A 21,689-nucleotide genomic window follows, 5' to 3' on the forward strand; every position below is an offset into this window, starting at 1 on the left:
GCCCCCACAGGGCCTCTTGCTTGACTTTTTTAATCAAGGCTGGTACTCTACCTCTGGAGCCACACCTCCATGTCTGGCTTTTTGCTAGTTAAATGGAGATAATGGATTTGCCTGCTTAGGTTGGCTTCAAATATCAGTCCTCAGATCTCAGCCTCCCAAGTAGCTGGGATTACAAGTATGAGCCACTGGCTCTGGCTTGCATAAGGACATTTAACCAAGAGTCGGGAGTGACAGCTTCCCACCCTGCCAACAGTGATTCTGACTAACTTTTGCTACCTTGGTCAGTCCTTCCCACAACAGTCTTAGGACCAAAGTCTGGAAGAGAGACCCCTTCCCTCTCCTTGAAATGATTTACGACAGTCTAGGGTAAGAACCTCAAAGTTCAGGAGTTCCCCCCCACCCCGCTCTGACCTCCACCCCCAAGCCCCATCACTATTCCCAGCCTACCGCCAGAGTGAGGAAAACCAGCTATCCGGGTGCCTGGGGCAGCTGTTCTGGGAGGTACACTTGAAAGCAGAAAGGCATTCGCTTATGTGCTGAACCAGGAAAGGACTTGACCGAAAGGCATTTCCAGCTTTTCTTAAAAACTCCAGCTTCAAACCCTGCTGGACAATTCGCCTGGGATTGGTTTGGATCCAGATGGCCATTTTTCCTATCTTGAGCCTTTCCAGGAATTGGAGCTCAGGCAGGCAGCCAGACGTTCCTGGGGCTCAGCCACCGCAGCCACGTTCTCCAGGGGTGTGGCTTGTGGGATCCCAAACCCAGCTGTAGACAGGGCTGGGTCCTCCCTCCCACCATCGCAGACAGGTGCCGTAGGCCCCTGCCCATAGGACAGCTGTCCTGATGTTTCCAAGTGGGGCAGAACCTACCTCCAAACACCCCCAGTAACCACTATCACCACATGGACCAGGCTGGTATTAGCAAGAGTCAAGAATGTAAAGAAAGCTTTGTCACAAGCTCAGTAAATGTGATCTCTCTCTCTCTCCGTCCCTCTCTCCCTCCCTCCCTCTATTATGCTGATAGGTAGTAGCCAATAAGAAGCCTTCCCCCACTAAAGGCCAAAGGAATAGGCAGCTTTGCCACCTATTAAGAGTGGGTGTCTAACAGACCAGGCAGCCAGTGTGTCCTGGTGAATTTCCTGGACTGAACTTGGCAGTCTTTGGTTGGAGGGACAACTCACTCTGCCCAAACACAACAGCCCAAAGCTAGTGTCCACCCAAATGGGACTATTTGGACAGATTCTATAATCATTATGTTAAATTTAGTCATCTCCATTGCCCCCCCCAAAAAAAACCACTATTGCATGTATACAGGACACAAAAAACTATTCCTGATGTCTATCGTGTCCATGTCTCTCATTTGTGTGTGTGCATGTGTGTGTCTATGTGTGTGTGTGTGTGTGCGTGCACACACATGCATGCCAGCCAGTACTTGAGGCTTCATGCTCTTGTTTGGCTTTTTACACTGAAGACTATTCTCTACCACTTCAGCCACACCTCTTCTTGCTTTTTGCTGGTTCATTTGAGATAGGAGTCTGTTAGATTTGTCTGCTTGGCCTAGCTTTGAACCATGATCCTCAGATCTCCTGAGTAGCTAGGATTCTAATGCAAGCCACCCAGTGTCCGGTTTTGAGGTGTCTGTTTTCCTGTATCTCTCTGACTTCTAGAAGCTCAGCTATGGGCATTAGCACTGCTCAGCTCATGTCCTTCCAGGCAAAGCCTGCTTACCGGGTGCCAGTGCCACCATCAGCCTTGGGCTAAAGGGAGCCTGGGCAGACCGCAGACTTGAACTTGCTTTTTGTGAGGTGAGAGAAAGAACTTACTTGGAAGGCATGCAAGTACTCAGAGTTCACTGGTTCTCATCTCTGCAGTGCTGCTGGGACCTGGATCACAGTTTAGTGGGTGTCACTAAGATTGGCTGAGGAGCCCAGCTTTTAGGGTGAAGCCTAAAGCTCTCTTCCTGCCCTTTGCAATGAGTATCACCCCAGATACAGGCAGCTCTTTACCATAATTAGTACTCAGGGGAAATACTCCCCAGCCAGGAAATACTCATCATGGTGAGGCAGAATAAGGAAGCAATGTCCAATGCTTGCACCAACTTCCATCTCAGTCACCTTTGCATCATCCTGATGTCCCCAATGACAAATACCCCTGTTCACGGAAGCGTTTGCCTGAGTTGATTGACAGGTAGTAGGAGATCAATTAGTGAAAGTCTTTGTTTCTGTTCCCATGGGCTGCCACAGTGAATGACCCCACACCTGGAGGCTTAGGATCACAGTAACGTATCCTCTTCTGTCTGCAACCTGAAGGGTGGAGGTAAAAGTTGTGATCAGGCCACACTCCCCGCTCCCTCCATGAGGTGTCCTAGAAACTTCTTTCTTGTCTCATCCAGCGTCTGTGGGCTCCAGATGTTCCTCCATTGGGACAGGATTGCTGTATTCCACATGGCTCTCTCTTTTGGGTGGTGCAGTCTTCTCTCTGCCTCTCTCTCATAAGGATTATGGTTAAATTTAGGGCCCATCAATTTGCTCCCTAATAACACCTCTACAAATAGATGCTTTCACAAGGTAGAGGTAGACATAATTTTGGGGGTTCTAGCATTTGAGGCACTACTTTATTTTATTAATGATAATAAATGAAGTGATGTTTATCATTTCTATCCTCCCAGCACGTGTGTAGTCTTTCTAATCCAGATTATAAATTGTCTACTGGGCCTCTCCTTGTTGTTTTTGTCAATACCAAGGCATAAACTCAGAGCCTAACACTTGCTCATCTTGTAGGCTCATAGCTAGAGCTCTACCACTTGAGCCATACCTCCAGTACTGCTTTGTGCTGGTTCATGGTATCTCTCAGATTCTTCTTCCTAAAGCTGGTTTCACGTGTTGGTCCTTTGGGTCTCAGGCTCTGGGGTAGCTAGGACTACCAGCATAAGCACCAGTGCTTAGTCTCAACGTAGTCTCTTCCTGTCCTTGTTGGCCACTCTGCCAACTTCACCCTTTCCTGCCCCGTGGGCTATTATCCCTCAACACCAATGGCTCATGAACAGTGTATTTCCTTATTCTGAATATTTTCCCTCTTTGTCATCGTTTCGGAAGTACTAGGCCTCCTGCTGTTAGATAGATGTTACCATTTGAGCCTCACCTCCAGCCCTTCTTTTGCTAGGTTATTTTCAAGGTAGGGCCTTGCTTTCTGCCCAAGCAGGCATGGACTGTAATCCTCCTGCTTTGGCTCCTCTGCGTTGCTGGGGATGACAGGTGTGCAGCACTGCACCCAGCCACCCTGGCTGTGCTGCACGATTGCCTCCCAACCCCATCTCTGCCTTCTGTGTAGCTAGGATCACAGATTTGAGCCACCACATTTAGCTGAATGTTGCATTTTAATTTTTTGCCAAGCCTGGGGCTTGAACTCAGGGCCTGGGCACTATCTCAGAGCTTCTTTTGCTCAAGGTTAGCATTCTACCACTCAAGCCACAGCACCACTTCTGGCCTTTTCTGTTTATATGGTACTGAGGAGTTGAACCTGAGGCTTCATGTGTGCTAGGCAAGTACTCTACCTACCACTAAGCCACATTCCCAGCCCAAATGTTGCATTTTAAGAACAATGGTGTATTACTCCAACCACTTGATTATCTTGCCAAACTGTTAGTACATATTGAGGGTATAGTCAAACAATTCCTTACTCTTTCATTTAAGTCCCTCTTAAGCCATATCTCCCCCAACCCTAGTAACAGCCTAATTTGAGCTAAACAAACCAAGGGTAGGCATTTATTTTTGTTCTCATTGATCTTAATTTTCTTGATTCCATGTCATCCCTTCCAGCCTCTGAGGATTCATCTGAATATGAACCATAGCATAGTAATCACTTCTTTCAGCCTTCTATTACCTCTAAAGATGATAACCAAATATTAATAAGACATTGAAGAGAACTAAAAATAGAATGGTGGCTTGCCATTTACTTCATGCTGACATTGAACAGTTAAGGCTCACTGTATATCCTAGAGACAGAGTGCTTGATGAATAAAAATGTGACCCATTCCCTTTGAAGCTGGCTTGGGTTGGTCAGCCATGAAGGCATCTAATTATGGCTTGTCATCTAACACATCTTTCTTCATCTGGGATACTCCAAGGATATCATGTTTGGGCTTATTCTTCATAATTAACCAAAATGCAGCACCTTCTGCCAGCATGCCACTCAGTTCTTTCACTCTAGTGGTAAAAAGGGGAAGGATGTTGGCAAGTCAGGACTTCTAGAATCCTCACTCTGTCCAAGTGGCTTGTCATTTCAGTGTTCATCTCCTAAAGGGTCTCATCATTTTCTCATAGAGCTTGAATATCCCTTCCCTAAAATACTTGGGGCCAGATGTCTTTGGACTCTGGATTCACTTTCATTTTGGAATATTGGCACTTATTATAAGGTGATAGCTTGGGAATGGGACCCCAGTCTAAACACAGAATTCATTTCTATTTCATATACTCCTTTTATGCACCCCAGCCTGAAGGTCATTTTACACAACCACTTTGGGGCCCCTGGATATTCTCATTGCAATCTGAGGTCACAAGTGGAATGTTCCACTTATGATGTCATGTCCGCATTCACACAATTGGAGATTGGAGATTTTCCTATGGGGGAAGCTCAGCAGGTGGTCTGCCTCTCCTCCTGCTATCAAAAGCTGCAGCCATACTTCTGTTCATGCAACAGACAAGGCAGGCTTTGGGTGCAGGCAGAGCAGCCCAATACACTTAAAATATGCTTTGTGCAATTGGTTGTTCTTCACAGGACCTAGATGCAGAAAACCATGTACTCAGCTTTTTATCACTTCCCAATCTGAATCCATGATGGTCATAATAATTATAGCACAAACACAAGTATGTCTTGTCTTCCTTCTATTTGGAGATGATTGAATCATGTACCAAATGTATAATATGCTCATAGTTTTTTTATCTTAAGAGCCAGGAAAATGGAATCTTTGTCGCTGAGCATTGGGTTTAAGGACCCCCCCCCCCCCACCAAACTGAACAGCTGACAGCTATTTGTTTACAAGGCTCCCCTCAACTGTGTGTTTCTATGCAGCACCTAGTTTGGTTACCCAATACCTATCCTGTTAGAAAGAGGTAGGAGGTGTTTAATTTGCATTTCATCTTATACCTGAATTTATCACATTTTACTGGACATCTGGTAAAGTGCAGATTCCAAGGCAGGAGTTTCCACATTTGTACAAAGACCCTGGAATTCTGGGGTTACTACTCAAAGGATGAGCAAGGTCTTCCTTATGCCACTGAGCTAAATTTAAAAACTGCTAGGGAGCTTGGTGTGGCTGTAGATACTGCACTTACCAATTCATAAATGCCTAGGAGGAGTGTATTCAGAGCAGTGATTGCCAGGCAAACCACAGGTAGTCAATGTGTCTTCATTCCTCTCTTAACCTCCCTCCTGCTTTCCTTTTCCCAATAATAGTGTTTAAACAGCGATCTGCATGTGTAGCTCTCTGGTCGCTTAGCATTTATATTATTGTGCACGGCCCCTGGGTTTCAAAGAAGCCTCTGTTTCATGTGTACTTACAAGTGAACCCCAGGGGACCCCCCCCTCCCCCACCAGGTGGCAAGACACAAAGACCATTTTCTGCAACTAGGAGGAAAACCAGGAAGTACAAATCCAATTTACCTTAAAAAATTATTTTTGCCTTTGCCTTTTTCTTCATTACTTTTCTGGCTTCATAAGTTACCTCCCTTCCCTTTTTAGCCCACAAATAACCACTCCTAGCACACCTTTAGACTTGGTGGCATGTTGTGGCGCCCTCTGGTGGTTCTTTGAAAATAACAAGCTTCATAGGGACACATTTCTCCCCCTCAAAGGAACATGTAGATGGTACAGCTACAGGAACAGAGAAAGGACACATCATCTAGAATTAGGTAGCCCTTTCTACTCCATGCTCTGCACTGGTTACTGCACCCTTACTGAGTTTAGGGGAATGCTGTGTATATAGGTACATGTCCGCATTTGCCTGTGCATGCCACTACTCAGGAGACTGAGGCTAGAGGATCACTGGAACCCAAGAGTTCAGGGGCATCCTCTAGTAACATTGTGAGATACCATCCCTTTAAAAGTATTTAAAATTGTAAGCTTGGTACAGTGGGGCATGCCTATAATCCTAGCACTAGGAGAGACTCAGAAAGGAGGATCTCAAATTCACCTGGGATAAGTAGTAAGACTCCATTTCAATAAAACCCCCAAACATACATAGATAGATAGATAGATAGATAGATAGATAGATAGATAGATAGATAGATAGATAAGGAGGTAGACAGGTTTTTAATTTAAAAGTAGATTTTAAAGGAGGATAGGTCGAGATCTGTGTCAGCTTGGCCCAGATCATCCCAGCTTGTATGATAATCATTCTATCCTTGACTGGAATTCTCTAGGGAAAATGCTGCTTATCAATGGGTAACTTTTCAGAAGGATAAATTTAAATTTGTCAAATCAGACATGTTTTGTGGTGGTCCATTAGCAGAAGCCCTGCTCAGTGAGCATACAAGGCAAACTGAAGCCAGTGCCTTCCCCCAAATAAGCTATATAAATAAAACTGCACTGCTGAGAACCAAGTCAGCATTCTTTCCCAAATTTACAAGAGCTGAGTTCTTAAGAGTACCTTCAGAGGAGTTTTCTAGTTTTGTATATTGTGCATTCACGTGTGCAGGCAGTTCTACATTTGCATTGCTAATGGACCTCTTCTTGAATGTGTTTGACATTTTATTTGGCTTTGAAAGGACGTTTATGCTGCTGCTTTTGCTTCCCAAGAGCTGCCTAGAGCTAATTAACCTATTCCCTCACTGGCTGGGTCTACTATATGCAAATGTTCTCATTTCGGATTCTGACATATCACTCCTGTGTGCGTCCCTAATGAAATCCTGTTCAAGGGGTTTTACTGGATCAAGGCTACTGTATGTGCCAGCAGGGGGCGCACGCAACAGCTCTGAGAGTAGAGCTCTGCAAAGAATGTTAGGATAAGTCCCTGGGAGTTCATCCAATCCCCTTTTTCTTTTCTTCTCTCTTTTATTTTCCATTAAATACTTGTACAGAGAGAGTCCAGCTCTGAGTACAATGCATCTTGATCAATATCACCCTTCCCAGCATTCCAGTCTTTTTCTTAAGAGTGACTCTTGAAATCCAAAGAAAAATGGTCATTGTTAGAGTACTTTTCAAACAGCCAAGGACAATTTGGATGCATCTGTAGTTTAGTTTTATTCTTCCCTTGGAACTGATTTGTAAGTACTGGATATAAATCCTGAGGTGTGTACTTTTGGTTTGGGTTTTGTTTTAATAAAAGAGGGCTGTGCAAGCAAGTTATTTAGGACCATGTGAACCCTAGTTTGGGAATCTCCTTGGACACTAATAGTTATTCATTTCTTCAGCAATATTTTGGTTTTGTACCAGTACTGGACTTGCACTCAGGGCCTGGACACTGTGCCTTAGCTTTTTCACTCAAGGCTGGCCCTCTACCACTTGAACCACAGCTCCTCTTCTGGCTCTTTGGTGGTTAGATGGAGATAAGAGTCTCATGGACTTTCCTGCCAGACTGGCTTTGAACTGTAATTCTCAGATCTCAGTTTCCTAAGTAGCTAGGATCATAGGCCTAAGCTGCCTAGGCCTAGCTAGCAATACCTTTTAAAGCCTTTTTTTACTTTATGTTTGTATCCCAATTTTAAAGGGCTCCTTTCATCTCTTGTCATGTGAGAAGTCCCATTACTAGAATGTCCTTTGATGTTCATATATCACATTTTTAAACCTTGCCCTTCCTGTATACCTGGTCAAAATCATTAAGAAGGGCTATCTTTTCTGCTATGTCACTTGTCATTTCATTGTACTATCTGTAGATACTGGAGCCAAGCCATCCAGAACCATTAAAGCATTCCCCATTCCCTTCACAAGGTCCAGGTTTGATTAAAAGAGTGCAACCTGGAGAGGAGAGATTCGGGATCTGCGGTGCAGACATGAGGACTGGAGGAGAAAACAGGATTGGGCTACATTCAGCATCTCACTGCTCTCTCAGCATAGTTGGTAATCAGGTGCTAAAAGTGGCTGCTTTACAGTGTCTGTTTTCAAATCAGATCATGGAAAAGAGAAATACCAAAACTGAGGACCTGCAATTCCCAAAGTCCAGTTTCCCTAGCACATGGCACAAGGCTTCACTCTAGTCAGCACCTGCTGCCCCAGGGAGTGCTCACATTACTGGTGGCTAAGCATGGTTCCTCTTGGTCCCATTGAGTTATGCCTCCTGCCAGCTGGGTACTGTCACCTAGTGATGGCTAGGTTCAGTGGTCACCAACAGCCTGCGACTGGAGTCCAGAGCCTTGAGATGGATGTTCTCAAGGCCCTAAGATCTAAGATACATGTAGCCAAGTCTGATTTGTTTGAATGTGGTTTCTTCTCTGTTAGTAAGGAGTTGGCCCTTTCTGGGGAGAAAGGGATGAGATGGTATGAAGAGAAAATTCAAAGACAAAAGAAAGGAGACGAAACAAGGAAACTTTCAATACATGAGCCCTACCTACTAGGTTTTGTTTTCTGCTTTGTTTGTTGTTGTTTTTTGATTAGGTAGTTGTACAAAGTGTGTCAGTTCAACCAATCAGTTTATAAGTGCAATGCATGTTGATCAACTCCTTCCATATTGTATTTTTAAGTTTATGTCCAAAGGTATTTTTCTAATTGTTCCAGAAATTTCTATTGGCTTTCTATTCCCATCTGAGATGGATATTCTCTTAGTAGCTGTACTTGGAATTCCTTCACAATTTATAGAAAACAAGATTATTGGGGGCTGCCTCCTCCAAGGTGGGGCATGTCTGTGGGGTGGGATGTGATGGAGGAATTACCATAGATCTAGTATGGCCCCAGAGCCAACTGTAATCTTGGAGTGTTGACTCTGGCAAATGAAAAATACTTTGTGATGTCCTTTCTGTTCCTAACTTGCTCCTTCCCACAGCATGTTTCTGAAGACAAGATCCAACTTCTCCTCACTGATGTCATTTGTAAGCGTCATTTGATTTATTCCCCTGGTTAAAAAAAAAATGATGAGGAAAGCTGGGTGCTGAAGGCTCCCACCTATAACCCTAGCTACTCAAGAGCTGAGAACCAAGGTTCAAAGCCAGACTGGACAGAAAAGTTTATGAGACTCTTATCTTCAATTAAACAGCAAGAAGCCAGAAGTAGAACCATGGCCCAAGTGCCATCCTTGAGCAAAATAATGCTAAAGGACAGCACTTAGGTCTTGAGTTCAAGTCCCTGCAGTAGCACGTTAAAAAAATAAATAAAAAGAGGAAGGAAGGTACTACCATTTCTAAAAAAGAATTACGTATCAGGTACCCTCTAAGAGGAAGACAGAGGGACATGGAAGAGGAGGTATTGAGAATGCCTTAGAGGAATTGTTAACTCCCTAAACATGCCTGTGCTTTGAAGTTGTGACTTGCTGGGTTTCCTCCTCTGTCCTCCCCAGCCTGCTAACCCAGCGGAGTTCATATTGCATCTGCTTCGATGTGAGAGTCCAGGTGGGAGGCTTTAGGGCTCACTGAATGTAAAGGCTTAGGCAGGATCTTGCCAGGCATGGGGTTATCCCCCACACACACCTTACCAAAGCTGACATTTTTCTTTCCTTCTCCCCAACCCCCGTCTTCCCTTTGTCTTCTCCTTCCTCGTCCCCTCCGGCCTCTCTCTCCCCGTTCTCAGGATCCGGAGCTGCGGCTGGCCCAGTGCGCCCTGGGGGAGATGATTCCTCATGAAGAACCTGGGTCCCCTACAGCCATCCAATGTGACTCTCCGTGTATCAGACTGAAATCCCAGCGCGCCCGACAGTGAACGCAGCCACCGTGGAGGGGGGACGGCGAAAAATGAAATCCAACCAGGAGCGGAGCAATGAATGCCTGCCTCCCAAGAAGCGCGAGATCCCCGCCACCAGCCGGCCCTCGGAAGAGAAGGCCAGCGCCGCGCCCAGCGACAACCACCGGGCGGAGGGCACGGCGGCGGCGGCGGCGGCGTGGCTCCCGGGCCATCCGGGCAGCCGGGGCCCGGGCGGCGGGCGGCACGGGCCGGTGGGGACTTCCACCGAGCTTGGTTTACAACAGGGAATAGGTTTACACAAAACACTGTCCACAGGGCTGGAGTACTCCCCGCCCAGTGCTCCCAGGTCGGTGCCGTCGGCCACCACGCTGCCCGCGGCATACCCTCCGCCGCCCTCGGGGGCCCCGGTGTCTCCGGTGCAGTACGCCCACCTGCCGCACACCTTCCAGTTCATCGGGTCCTCCCAGTACAGCGGGCCCTACGCCGGCTTTCTCCCCTCGCAGTTGATCTCCCCCTCGGCCAACCCGGTCACCAGCGCGGTGGCCACGGCCGCGGGCGCCACCACTCCATCGCAGCGCTCCCAGCTGGAGGCCTATTCCACTCTGCTGGCCAACGTGGGCAGCCTGAGCCAGGCAGCCGGCCACAAGATCGAGCCGCAGCCGCCACCGCAGCAGCCGCAGCACCTGGGCCGGACCCCGGGGCTCCTGGCCGCGGGGTCCCCTCCGCCCACCCCGCAGAACCAGTATGTGCACATCTCCAGCTCTCCGCAGAGCGCGGGGCGCACGGCCTCCCCGCCGGCCATCCCCGTCCACCTCCACGCGCACCAGGCCATGATCCCGCATGCGCTCGCCCTGGGCCCGTCCTCCCAGGTGGTGGTGCAGTACGGCGGCGACTCCGGCGGCCACTTCGTCCCCCGCGAGCCCGGCAAGAAAACCGACGGCAGCAGTGGCAGGCTGCCGCAGGCCAAGGAGGTGTTGAATGGGGAGATGGAGAAGGGCCGGCGTTACGGCGCGCCGGCCTCGGCCGACCTGGGATTGGGCAAGGCCAGCAGCAAATCGCTTCCTCACCCTTACGAGTCCAGGCACGTGGTGGTCCATCCCAGCCCTGCGGACTATAGCAGTAGAGACCCCTCGGGCGTCCGCGCCTCAGTCATGGTCCTTCCCAACAGCAGCGCACCCGCATCCGACCTGGAGGTCCAGCCGGCCACGCACCGAGAGGCCTCCCCCTCCACCCTCAACGACAAGAGCGGCCTGCACCTAGGGAAGCCCGGCCACCACCGGTCGTACGCGTTGTCCCCACACACGGTCATTCAGACCACTCACAGCGCTTCGGAGCCTCTCCCGGTGGGACTGCCGGCCACCGCCTTCTACGCGGGCACTCAGCCCCCGGTCATCGGCTACCTGAGTGGCCAGCAGCAGGCTATCACCTACGCGGGCAGCCTGCCCCAGCACCTGGTGATCCCTGGTGCCCAGCCCTTACTCATCCCAGTGGGCAGTCCGGATCTGGACACCCCAGGGGCAGCCTCTGCCATAGTCACCACGTCGCCTCAGTTCGTCACCACCGCCCTGCCCAAGAGTGACAACTTTAACCCCGAGGCCCTGGTCACACAGGCTGCCTACCCAGCCATGGTCCAGGCTCAGATCCACCTACCTGTGGTCCAGTCGGTGGCCTCGCCTGCCACCGTGCCCCCCACGCTGCCACCCTACTTCATGAAAGGCTCCATCATCCAGCTAGCCAACGGGGAGCTGAAAAAGGTGGAGGATTTGAAGACCGAAGACTTCATTCAGAGCGCGGAGATAAGCAACGAGCTGAAGATCGACTCCAGCACCGTGGAGCGGATCGAGGACAGCCACAGCCCCGGGGTGGCCGTGATACAGTTTGCCGTTGGGGAGCACCGAGCACAGGTAAGCTGGGCCCGGCTTGCACAGAGAGAGGGGGTGCAGTCCTAGGTATAGACTGCCTGAACAGTTGCAAATCCCCCTAGCCCCCAGCCATTCCTCCCTCCACCCCTGCCTGCCATGGCCAGTCCCTGTGTGCACTTCATTGTGGTGAGGAGAGAGCCAGGTGCCTGTGTGGGGACAAGAAACTTAGCCTCTTTGCTCTTTCATCTCTCAAGGAGGTAAATGATTCCACAATCTCTTAGGAGGCCCTCTGGTCTTTCATCCTTTGCTTCTCTATCTTCTAGGGGGAAAAAAATGTATTGGCATCAGCTAACCAAACAAGAAAGGGGCACTTGGGGAAGTCTTCACTGACCTAATGCAGACCAACACATTTACATCACAGAAACAGCCATCCTGTGTAGAACCCAAAGGGGTTGTTTTGCTGGTTATCTTAGTTGTTATCCTGCTAGTACTGGGGCTTGAACTTAGGGCCTGGAGCTTGCCTCTAGCTTTTTTCTGGTTAATCAATTGAAGATGAGAACCTCATAAACTTTGCCTTCCCAGACTTGCTTTGAACCAGGATCCTCAGATCTCAGCCCCTTGAGTAGCTAGGCTTAAGCGGAGCCCAGCCCTTCTTTTTTTTTTTTTGCCCATCCTGGGGCTTAAACTCAGGGCCTGGGCACTGTCCTTGAGCTTCTTTGTACTCAAGGCTAGTGCTCTACCACTCAAGCCACAGTGCCACTTCCTACTCTTTTTTTTGTAGTTTATTGGAGATAAGAGTCTCACAGACTTTCCTGCCTGAGCTGGCTTCAAACTGAGATGCTCAGATCTGAGCTTCCTGAGGAGCTAGGATTACAAGCATGAGCCACCAGTGCCTGGCTAGCACTGATTATGTTTAAGTAAGGAAGGTTATGTGGAAGTTGCCCAGCACACTCTCCAGTGATGGTCTAGATGAGGTGGAGTGGGAGAAAAGTGTTCTCAAGTGTTTGTTCCTGTGTCGGTGGCTTTGCAGTCCACAGCATGGCCATACATTGGCAGAACAGTCTTTGCATTCCTGTTCTTTCCATACTGTTGTTTTGGTTTGGTTTTTTTTTTGGGGGGGGGAAGTGGGGGCTGGGTGGAGGGGTAATAGGAAAGGCTCTACAGGTATTTGCCATCATGGCAGACCCTTTCTCCTTTCCCAGATGGAGGGAAAATAACACACTCAGACAGAGTTGCTGCCCCTTCATGCTGTGGCTCTGGCTGACAGCCCTAAAGGCTAAAAGATTGTTTCCTTTGGACCTCCTTCCTGAGTAACCTTCTCCAGGAACAACTTCATGACTGGGAAGTCCTGGGACTCCCAGGCAATTAGCCTCAACAGGAGCCAGTGGGACTCTAGAAAGAAGCAGTGAGGTCACACCATGGCCTTAGGTCATAAGCAAACTAGCTACAAGGAAAACCCCAGACCTGAAGCCAAGAAAGACCCAAGTCTGAGTGTATCCTGCAGCACAGGGCAGCACTGGGACCTAGAGTTGTTTACTTCCTTCCATGCTTCAGTGTAGGATACACAGAGAGGTTTGCTTCCAAAAAAAAAAAAATCACAAGACCTCACCCTTTAGAAAGGGATTATAGAAGGAGTGACTGTCTATTAAAATTTGCTAGGAAGGCTGAACGTTTCCAGGAGTATAATAAATTAAAAAGGTCCCTTGGGTGACCAAGAAATATCACTATTTGCATTTCTGGTAAGTCTAAATGGTGTCACGCTAGCCTGTGTGCACATGTGAAGTCTGGTTTTCTGGGAGGAGCTGGACATGAGTGAGCGATGGAGGGATGGATTGGTGGCTGCTTCTCCAGATCATCCAACCAGGGCTCATGAGCTCCCCCTGTCAGCAGAGAAATGGATAGCCATGTGTCCATCCTGAGAGCGCAGGCCCAAGGCACACCCTCCCCCTCAAACCGTGGTTTCCATTTGGCAAGCACTGATCTTATGAAAGGCTTTACTGTCCTTCTGTTTCAAGTCCCTGAGGCTCAGCTTTTCTGAGGACCATGCAGTATTGGCTCTGGAGAGTTGTAGTATAACCATATCTGTAAAGTGTTCTGGGCGAATTGTTTCTTCCGAAATATCAAGCTCCACATGGCGTTAGGGTTGTCTGTCACCTCCCAGTTCTACCAAGGTGACTGCTTCTCTTATGACTGAGTGGCTGCTTAGTGGTCAGGGCCATTCTCTTCTCTGTCCTGGTGTGGGCAGGGTACATGCTTCTATGGCCCAGCAGAATGCTGTCCTTACTGTGTGTCTGCCTGTGGCTCTTCTTTCGTTCCACTCAGTTTGAGTTTGACTGCTCTGGGCTGAGTCACTGATGGCAGCCTTCTATCTTGAATGGATGAGCTGGGGCCTAAAAATAGCCAAGGCACTCATGCACAGCAAATAAGCCGCTCCAGGCCCTCCACCACCCAGGCAGGCTCGCTGGCAGCATTCATTGTGCAGGGCTAGGGGAACATGCATCAGGATGGATCAGAAGCGAGAATTGGTCAGCACACCTGTGCACCTGGGCTGCACTCCAATTATAGGGAGTAAGCCTCCTATCAGTTCTCACACCACAGACACTCCCCTAAAGAAATCAAATCAAACAGTGCTTTTGTTCCTGTATCTGTATACCTCCTCCCACCTCAGGAAAAAAAAAAAGAAAACCCAGAACAGGTGTGCATGCCTGAAATGCCAACTAATTGAGGAGCCCTTGAGCCCAGGAATTTGAGACCAATCTGGGCAATAAAGAAAGACCCCATGGGGGAAAAACATAAAAAAAGAAGGCCAGGTGCTGGTGGTTCACATCTGTAATCCTAGCTACTCAGGAGGCTGAGATCTGAAGATCATGGTTCAAAGCCAGCCTAGGCAGGGCAGTTGGTGAGATTCTTAGCTCTAATTTCTCTCTGTCTCTCTATCTCTCTCTATCTGTCTGTCTCTATGTGTCTCTCTCTGTCTCTATCTCTCTGTCTCTATCTCTGACACACACACACACACACACACACACACACACACACACACACACACACTCTGAAATTGGAGTTATGGCTTAAATGGTAGAGCACCAGCCTTGAGAAAAAAAAAAAAAAGCTAAGGGACAGTATCCAGACCCTGAGTTCAAGCCCCAACACTGGCACACAAAAATACATTTTCTCCCCAAACATTTTGGGATATGAATGCTCCCAACTTAGTGATCTTGTATATACTATGGAAGCAGATTGTCTTAGACCAGTTTTTTTGCTTTTTAAAAAAGTAGACTTTATTGTTTAATATCATTTTAGGTTTGTAAAATATTGAACACAAAGTAGAGTTCCCTCCATTATGAAAATTTTGGAATAATGCTTGTCCCAATTGATGAACTAGTGCTGATATATTGTGGTTAACTAAACACCATAATTTAATGTAGGTTTACTCTGTGGTACATTCTGTGACTTGTGTTGTTTTTGGTAGCACTGAGGTTTGAACTCAGGGTCTCTAGGGCCTTGCACTTGCTAGGCAGGCTCTTGAGTTGCTCTGCCAGTGCTCTTTGTGTTATTTATTTTTAAGATATGTTCTCACTTTGTGTCTCACTAGCCAGGAGTGTAATCCTATTTGTTTCCCCAATTTGCTGGGATGACAGGCACCTGCTACCCTGCCCAGTCATTGTGTTTCTCCTTTAGCTTTGGGTGACAGGCTCATACCACTGTACCTAGCCACTGGTCAAGATGAAGTCTCTCCAACTTTTTTTTTCCTGGGCTGGCCTTGAACTGTGCTCCCTTGATCTCCACCTCCCAAGTAGCTCATGTCACAGGCTGGAGCCCACCCCAGTGGAACTTGTCTGTGATTTTTGATAAACATGTGGTTCCCAGTGCTACCAGCATTCCACGGTCATCTTAAATAGTTTTACCACCATAAGAAACTGTTATGGCTCACCTGCCCCCAGCCTCATGACACACACAACCCCAGGCCTTAAACCCTGGCAACCACCAGTCTTTTTTTTTTTTTTTAACTGTCAGCATAGTTTTTTGCCTTTTCCTAGAATTTTATATTGTTGGAGTGACACAGGATATAGCCTTTTTTAGATTAGCTTTTTCACTTAGAAATCTATATTTTAGGTTTCTTTTTCTTTCCATGATATGTGCTTTTTTTTAGAGAAAGAGAGAGAGAGAGAGAGAGAGAGAGAGAGAGAGCGCTTATGTACCCATGCACATATGTCATGCACTACTATTGGGGCTTAAAGGACCTCATGCTCTTACTGTTGTTTTTTGTTGTTGTTGTTGTTCAAGGCTGGTGCTTTCTGTTGGTAAATTGGACATGAATGCCTGTTCGATTTGTCTGCCTGGCTGGCTCTGAACCACGATCCTCAAATCTCAGCCTCCTGAGTAGCTAGTATTATGTGTGAGCTGCCATGACCTGACTAATGCTGATTGCTCTTTGATGCTGTCGTCCTGTAAGGCACATATTTTAAGACCTCAGGACAAATAGAGCATTTGGGATCAGTGTGGGGGTGGGTGCAATCCCTTCCTTGTTGGCTGCCAAGATGGGCAGTGTTCCCTCCAAAGCCCTATGAACCACGTAGTGGCATGTTGATGGTGTGTGGCAGTGTTTGATGGTGTGTGAGCAGAGCCTCACTTGTAGTTAAGGCATCTGTGTTCATAGACATGACTGTGCTCAGACGTGGGTTTCCTAAACAACTCTGAAGCATTTCCACCAAGGGCTGAGTCACGCATAGCAATAGCAGCAACACGATCAAGTGTTTAAAATAGAATACTCACAGATATTCTTACACTCAACGAAAGAGTTGTGACTGCTTTTATTAATGATTTAACGGTTGAAGTAAATCATTTCATGTACACCCCCATATTCTCTAGTTTGCTTCATGCAGTGATCATAGGCATGCATACTATTTTCCAATGGGGAAGGAAGGAAGGAAGGAAGGAAGGAAGGAAGGAAGGAAGGAAGGAAGGAAGGAAGGAAGGAAGGAAGGAAGGAAGGAAGGAAGGAAGGAAGGAAGGAAGGAAGGAAGGAAGGAAGGAAGGAAGGAAGGAAGGAAGGAAGGAAGGAAGGAAGGAAGGAAGCAGGCTAGCTTTCCTTTACAGAGATCACAGAATCAAGGATTTCTTTTGCAGGCAAAGTCAAGAATTCCAAATTTAGTAACTTCATCCAAAACAAGGCATAACTGACACATGACTTTTGAGAGACTTCATTGCACTTCAGCTCCAGGAAGAATTTGTGGGTTTGAGATAGAGTTACACTAGAAAATAATATTCTGTAAGGCAGATGCCCCTCACATTTGTGGAGACTGGGACTCTGGTGAAGAAGAGGAGCCATATTTAAACAACAGACGTTTTGTTTTCCTTCTGTCCTGCTTCTGGTGAAGTGATACATATGTGTGTATTTAGACACAATGCCAATCTAAAATGGTAATATCCAATCAGACAGTACAAGTATATGTGCACGTAGCATTTAGATACTGGAGTTATTGACTGAAGAGATCTGTTTGAATTTTTCCCACATAGAATAGCTTCAAATGGTCATAAAAGCCAGTCCTTTGCTAGACTAGGAGGGTGAAGCAAGCCTCCCTTGGCTTCTGCCATCCACCGTGGAACTTTGAAGGATCATTTCATGGGGCTGGAGATAGAGGAGTAAGCAAGTTTTCCTTAAGAGCAGTGGTGAAGCCAGGCGCCAGTGGCTGTCATCCTAGCTACTCAGGAGGCTGAGATTTGAGGATCCTGGTTTGAAAAGCCTGGGCAGAAAAGCCCATGAGACTCTTTATCTCTAGTTAACCACCAAAAAAGCTGGAAGTGGTGCTGTGGAGCAAGTGGTAGAGCACTAGCTTTGAGCACAAAAGTTCCCAGACAGTGCCCAGGCCCAGAGTTCAGGGAGAAAACAAGTGGTGAGCTGATGAGCAAGCTCACAGCAGCTGCAGGAGGATGTGGGAAGGGGTGGGAAGTTGGGAAGAGATCTGCACTACAAATGAGAGACACTGGCACAAGGCCTCCAGACATGAAAGATGGGGAAGTTTTAAGCTAGCCAAAGGATAGAGCCCATCCAGATTCACAGTGTACCCTACAGACTAGTGTTTGGTAAAAGAGAAACTCATGCAGTGTTTTAAAAATGGGCTCTAGTGAGCTGCCCAGAAGTTATGAAACCTGTTTTGCTTGTGTATGGCCCTATGCCCGTGAATTTATTAGCATTGGGCATTTGCTTTTAGTGCGTGTGTATTGTTTTGTTTCTTGCAAGGGATTGAACTTGGTCTCATGCCCCCTAAGCAAGGGCTATATTGCTTGAACTACACCCCCAGCCCTTTTGTCTGAATTGTGGTTTTCAAATAGGTTCCCTAGCTTAGACCAGACTGGCTTCAAACTCATGATCTTCCTGCCTGTGCCTGAAGAGTGGCTGGGATTACGTGTGTGTACCACCATACCCAGATGTCACTGGGTTTCAAGTCAGAGACTATCCTAGAGAATCAGTGGAGCTTCTACAAGATCATTAAATGAATTTGTTATTATTAGCTGAAAGAAACTGAAGTGTGAGATGGTTAGGAACTCAGCATCTGGCAGAGGAATGCTGAATGAAGCAGCTATAGCCCAGCCCAGAGAGGTGCCTGGGAGTGTGGAGAGAGAGTTAGCTCCACCCTGGGGAAGGCATGTCCCTCTCTCTGAGGAGGATTATTGATGTTGGCTGGTGAAAAAATAAAGTCCAGGTCGTCTTTCCTGTGTTTTCTAAATGTGCCCTCTGCTGGCCAGTTGTGACAATGCATGTGACATGGAAGGCAAAACACAAGCTTTATTTATAGTTATGTATATTCTTTCATGTTTTTCCTAAACATCCATTGGGCCAAGAAGTATTCTAGATTATGAAGACAGAATATAGGGAGTTCAGGGAAGAGGTAAAACAGACAATATGATTTGATTTTTTTTAAGACACTGGAAGAAAAGAAGTGCTAGGGGAGAAGTAACACATCACCAATCAGACAAGGAAGCCAAGGCGAGGAGTTTATGTTGTGTTAAGTGGGATGGATGATCAGAGAAACTGTCTCTGAGGAGGAGAAGGGGTGGCAACGTTGCAGGTATTCAAAAAAGGAATCTGATCAGAAGCTAGGGTGGAGGAAGTGCAAGTCTCTTAGGAGCTAAAGAACCAGCAATTACTCCAGGGAGAGAGATACAGGCCACACCAGGCTTGCTCATGGTGAAATGCCACCATGGTCAGGCACCAGTTGTGGATGTAATAAAAAGTTGGCCAGTCATACATTGAAGTATTTGCTTCTGATTTGGGTGTGTATAAGAGAAAAAACGGAAGCAGTCTGTGATTTCCCAGACCTGAGCCATTTGGAGGAATGTGGTACCAGTTATAAAAGTGAAGAACAGGTGGCCATCAGGCAGGTGCCCATTGTAAGTCTGTTCCTACCATGTTGAGGTTAAGTTGCTGATTAGAAATCGAAGTGGACATCATCAGCCAGCATGATATTCAGTAGCCAAACCTAACAATGACTTATGAGTTTGCTGGGGTTTATTTTTTCCATCTCCTCATGGGAGGCAATACCCGTGTCTTTAATAACATAGTTCTCTTCTAGGGCCCCGAACACCTCACAGGTTCTCATTGTGTGTTTACTGAACATTATGGAAACTAAAATCTGGCATGTGTCATAAAGAACACTGGATCTATTTCATGACTCAAATAGGGTCTAGGGTCCCAAGGAAAAGACCCACATGGGTTGCAAAGTTGAGAAATTCACAGACTCACAGTTCCATTTCAGGGTGACATCATGTCACAGAATTGTGGTGAATTTCATTTCCAAAACCGTCCCTGTTGATGAGGCTCTTCTCCAAGGGGATTTCAGAAAATGAAACTGAATTACCCACTGAAAGATCCTCCAGTGGGATTCCTTTATTGTCAGCAATCAGTAAGCCTTCACAAATGGTGTATGTTCTTGGAAGGTACTCATGGCTCAGGCCTGTAATCCTAGCTATTCAGGAGGCCGAAATTGAGATCATGGTTTTAGGGAGAAAAGTCCATGAGACTGTTATCTGTAATCAGCAAAAACCATAAGTGGAGAGTGGCTCAAATGGTAGAGCCTTGTGTGAGCCTTAAGTGAAAAAAAAGCCAGTTGAACAAACTGCCAGTCCACTGTCCACAATGACCAGGTCATTGGAGGAGTCACCTCTATCTTGACCTGCAAAGACCTACCAGAGCATGTCTGATGGGCAGCCTCATTCCCCAAGACCCTGAAAATTGTTCCTTTGGAAGCCAGAGGGACCAAGACAAGCCTTTGAAGTGAGGTTAAAACACATCCCATCAACATGAGATTCTTTCAGGGTACATTTCTAATATTTTTCTTGCATTCCTCTCCTTTGATGAATTTTATGGTAGGCTGTTCTAGCTGTGGACCACATCACAGCATTTAATGATGTGCTTAGCATGTAAGCAAAGGGAACAGTGAAAGACTTCCAGACTGTCCAAAACCATTACAGTATCTTTACTGATAAGCATATTCATTAGTATTACAGCTGTTGGTGGTAATCAATTTTAATCCCTATTATGAAGACCTTTAAACCATTTCTCTCCTGTGAGGCTACAGATAACTTAGCATGTAGAAACCTCCAGGTAGATCTATGCATCTAGTGTAGATGTTGTTTTCAGAAAGTGAAGTTTGGGATACTTCGAGGAGTGATTATGTTACATACTGAGGTTCTGTCCAGTAGTAATTGTCAGGCTGAAGACTAGCAAAGAGTCAGATGATGCCCAACACAGGGAATCAAGCCAGGAGCATGCAAAGCATCAGGGGAGGCCAGCATGCTTGCAAATAGTATATCCAGTATTAATGAACATCACAATACCTGTGACTGACATTTTTTAGGCAGGAATAAACAGTGAGCCTGGTAGTGCTTATGAGATACTTTATACGTGAGAATATTGTTCTTACGACTTGCAAATGCAACCAAACAATCCTCACTTGAACGAGGATTTGCTCCTTCTGCTCATCTTGTGTTGCTAATGGCTCTAGAGATTTGGGAGAGGATCTCTAGGGCCCATTCCAGTTGAATCTTTTCACTTAAGGACATCTGTATCTTGACACTGTACTCCATACATTTCATACATGTATATGTACAAATACAGATTGAACACTGCTAACTCAGCATCCAAAACTTTGTGAGCATCAACCAAGACTCTCAAGTTTCAGATTGTAGAGCATTTCAGATTTTCAGATTAGGGCTACTCAACCTGTAAAGTCTCTGCACATATTCCATAAAGCTCCAAAATCTGAAATACTTCCAATCCTAAGTATTTCAAATAGTAGATTGTGTGTGTGCATGAGAGAGAGAGAGATAAACATCGTTTTGAGACCGAACATCAATTCTACATGCTTTTAAAGGATGTCTAAAGCTATGGATACAAGATTCAATTTTCTGTACCATGAAACAAATCTGTGAGCTCCGATTGAATCCTGCTTATCTGAAATCAAACTGACCGCTACTGGAAGTAATGAGAATGTTGCCATCTCATTGGTGTATTAAAATGTCTTTGTTCACAGAGGCAAAGATCCAGAGGCACAGGAAAAATAAAATGTGATTGGGGCCAGAAACATGAATTAAAACCCAGTTCTATCAGCGAACCAGTATGATGACAGGAAAATGATTTAATCCCTCTGAAACCATTTGTAAATTATGTTAAAATGGAATAGCAATGCATATCTTCCCAGAATAGTAAGGGGGTCACCCTCTTCCTCAGTTTACCTTGAACTCTAGCCCCCACCTCTTATACTCTTGGGATAATCAGAAGCCTACATGATTTCAACAGCTCTACTTTGCAGTGTTCAAAATAGCTCCAGAACACAGTATGCTAAGCCTTCACTCTTTCTTTGGATCAGTGACTTTTTTTTTTCTTATTTGTTGTCCAGTACCATAAGAAAACAAATTAAATTTTTCCAGAGGTATTTTTTTGTTTTGTTTACATGCTTTTTGTTTAAAACCCCTAGTTGTCCTCAATAAGAAAGTTTGTTCA

General features: G+C 46.5%; 1 protein-coding gene across 12 annotated transcripts in view; it reads left to right on the forward strand.

The window, feature by feature from the left end:
• The window catches only part of Atxn1 (ataxin 1), a 411,842-nt gene that overhangs the window by 380,831 nt on the left and 9,322 nt on the right, over window positions 1-21,689 (forward strand). For all 12 annotated transcript variants that reach the window (XM_048348421.1, XM_048348427.1, XM_048348425.1 and 9 more), the window contains one exon: window positions 9,714-11,728. In XM_048348421.1, coding sequence (XP_048204378.1) covers window positions 9,875-11,728 — 1,854 coding nt within the window. In that variant the 5' untranslated portion in view covers window positions 9,714-9,874. The remainder of the gene's footprint in view (window positions 1-9,713; window positions 11,729-21,689) is intronic.

This window comes from Perognathus longimembris, chromosome 6, assembly GCF_023159225.1.
Source record: "Perognathus longimembris pacificus isolate PPM17 chromosome 6, ASM2315922v1, whole genome shotgun sequence".
NCBI lineage: Eukaryota > Metazoa > Chordata > Mammalia > Rodentia > Heteromyidae > Perognathus > Perognathus longimembris.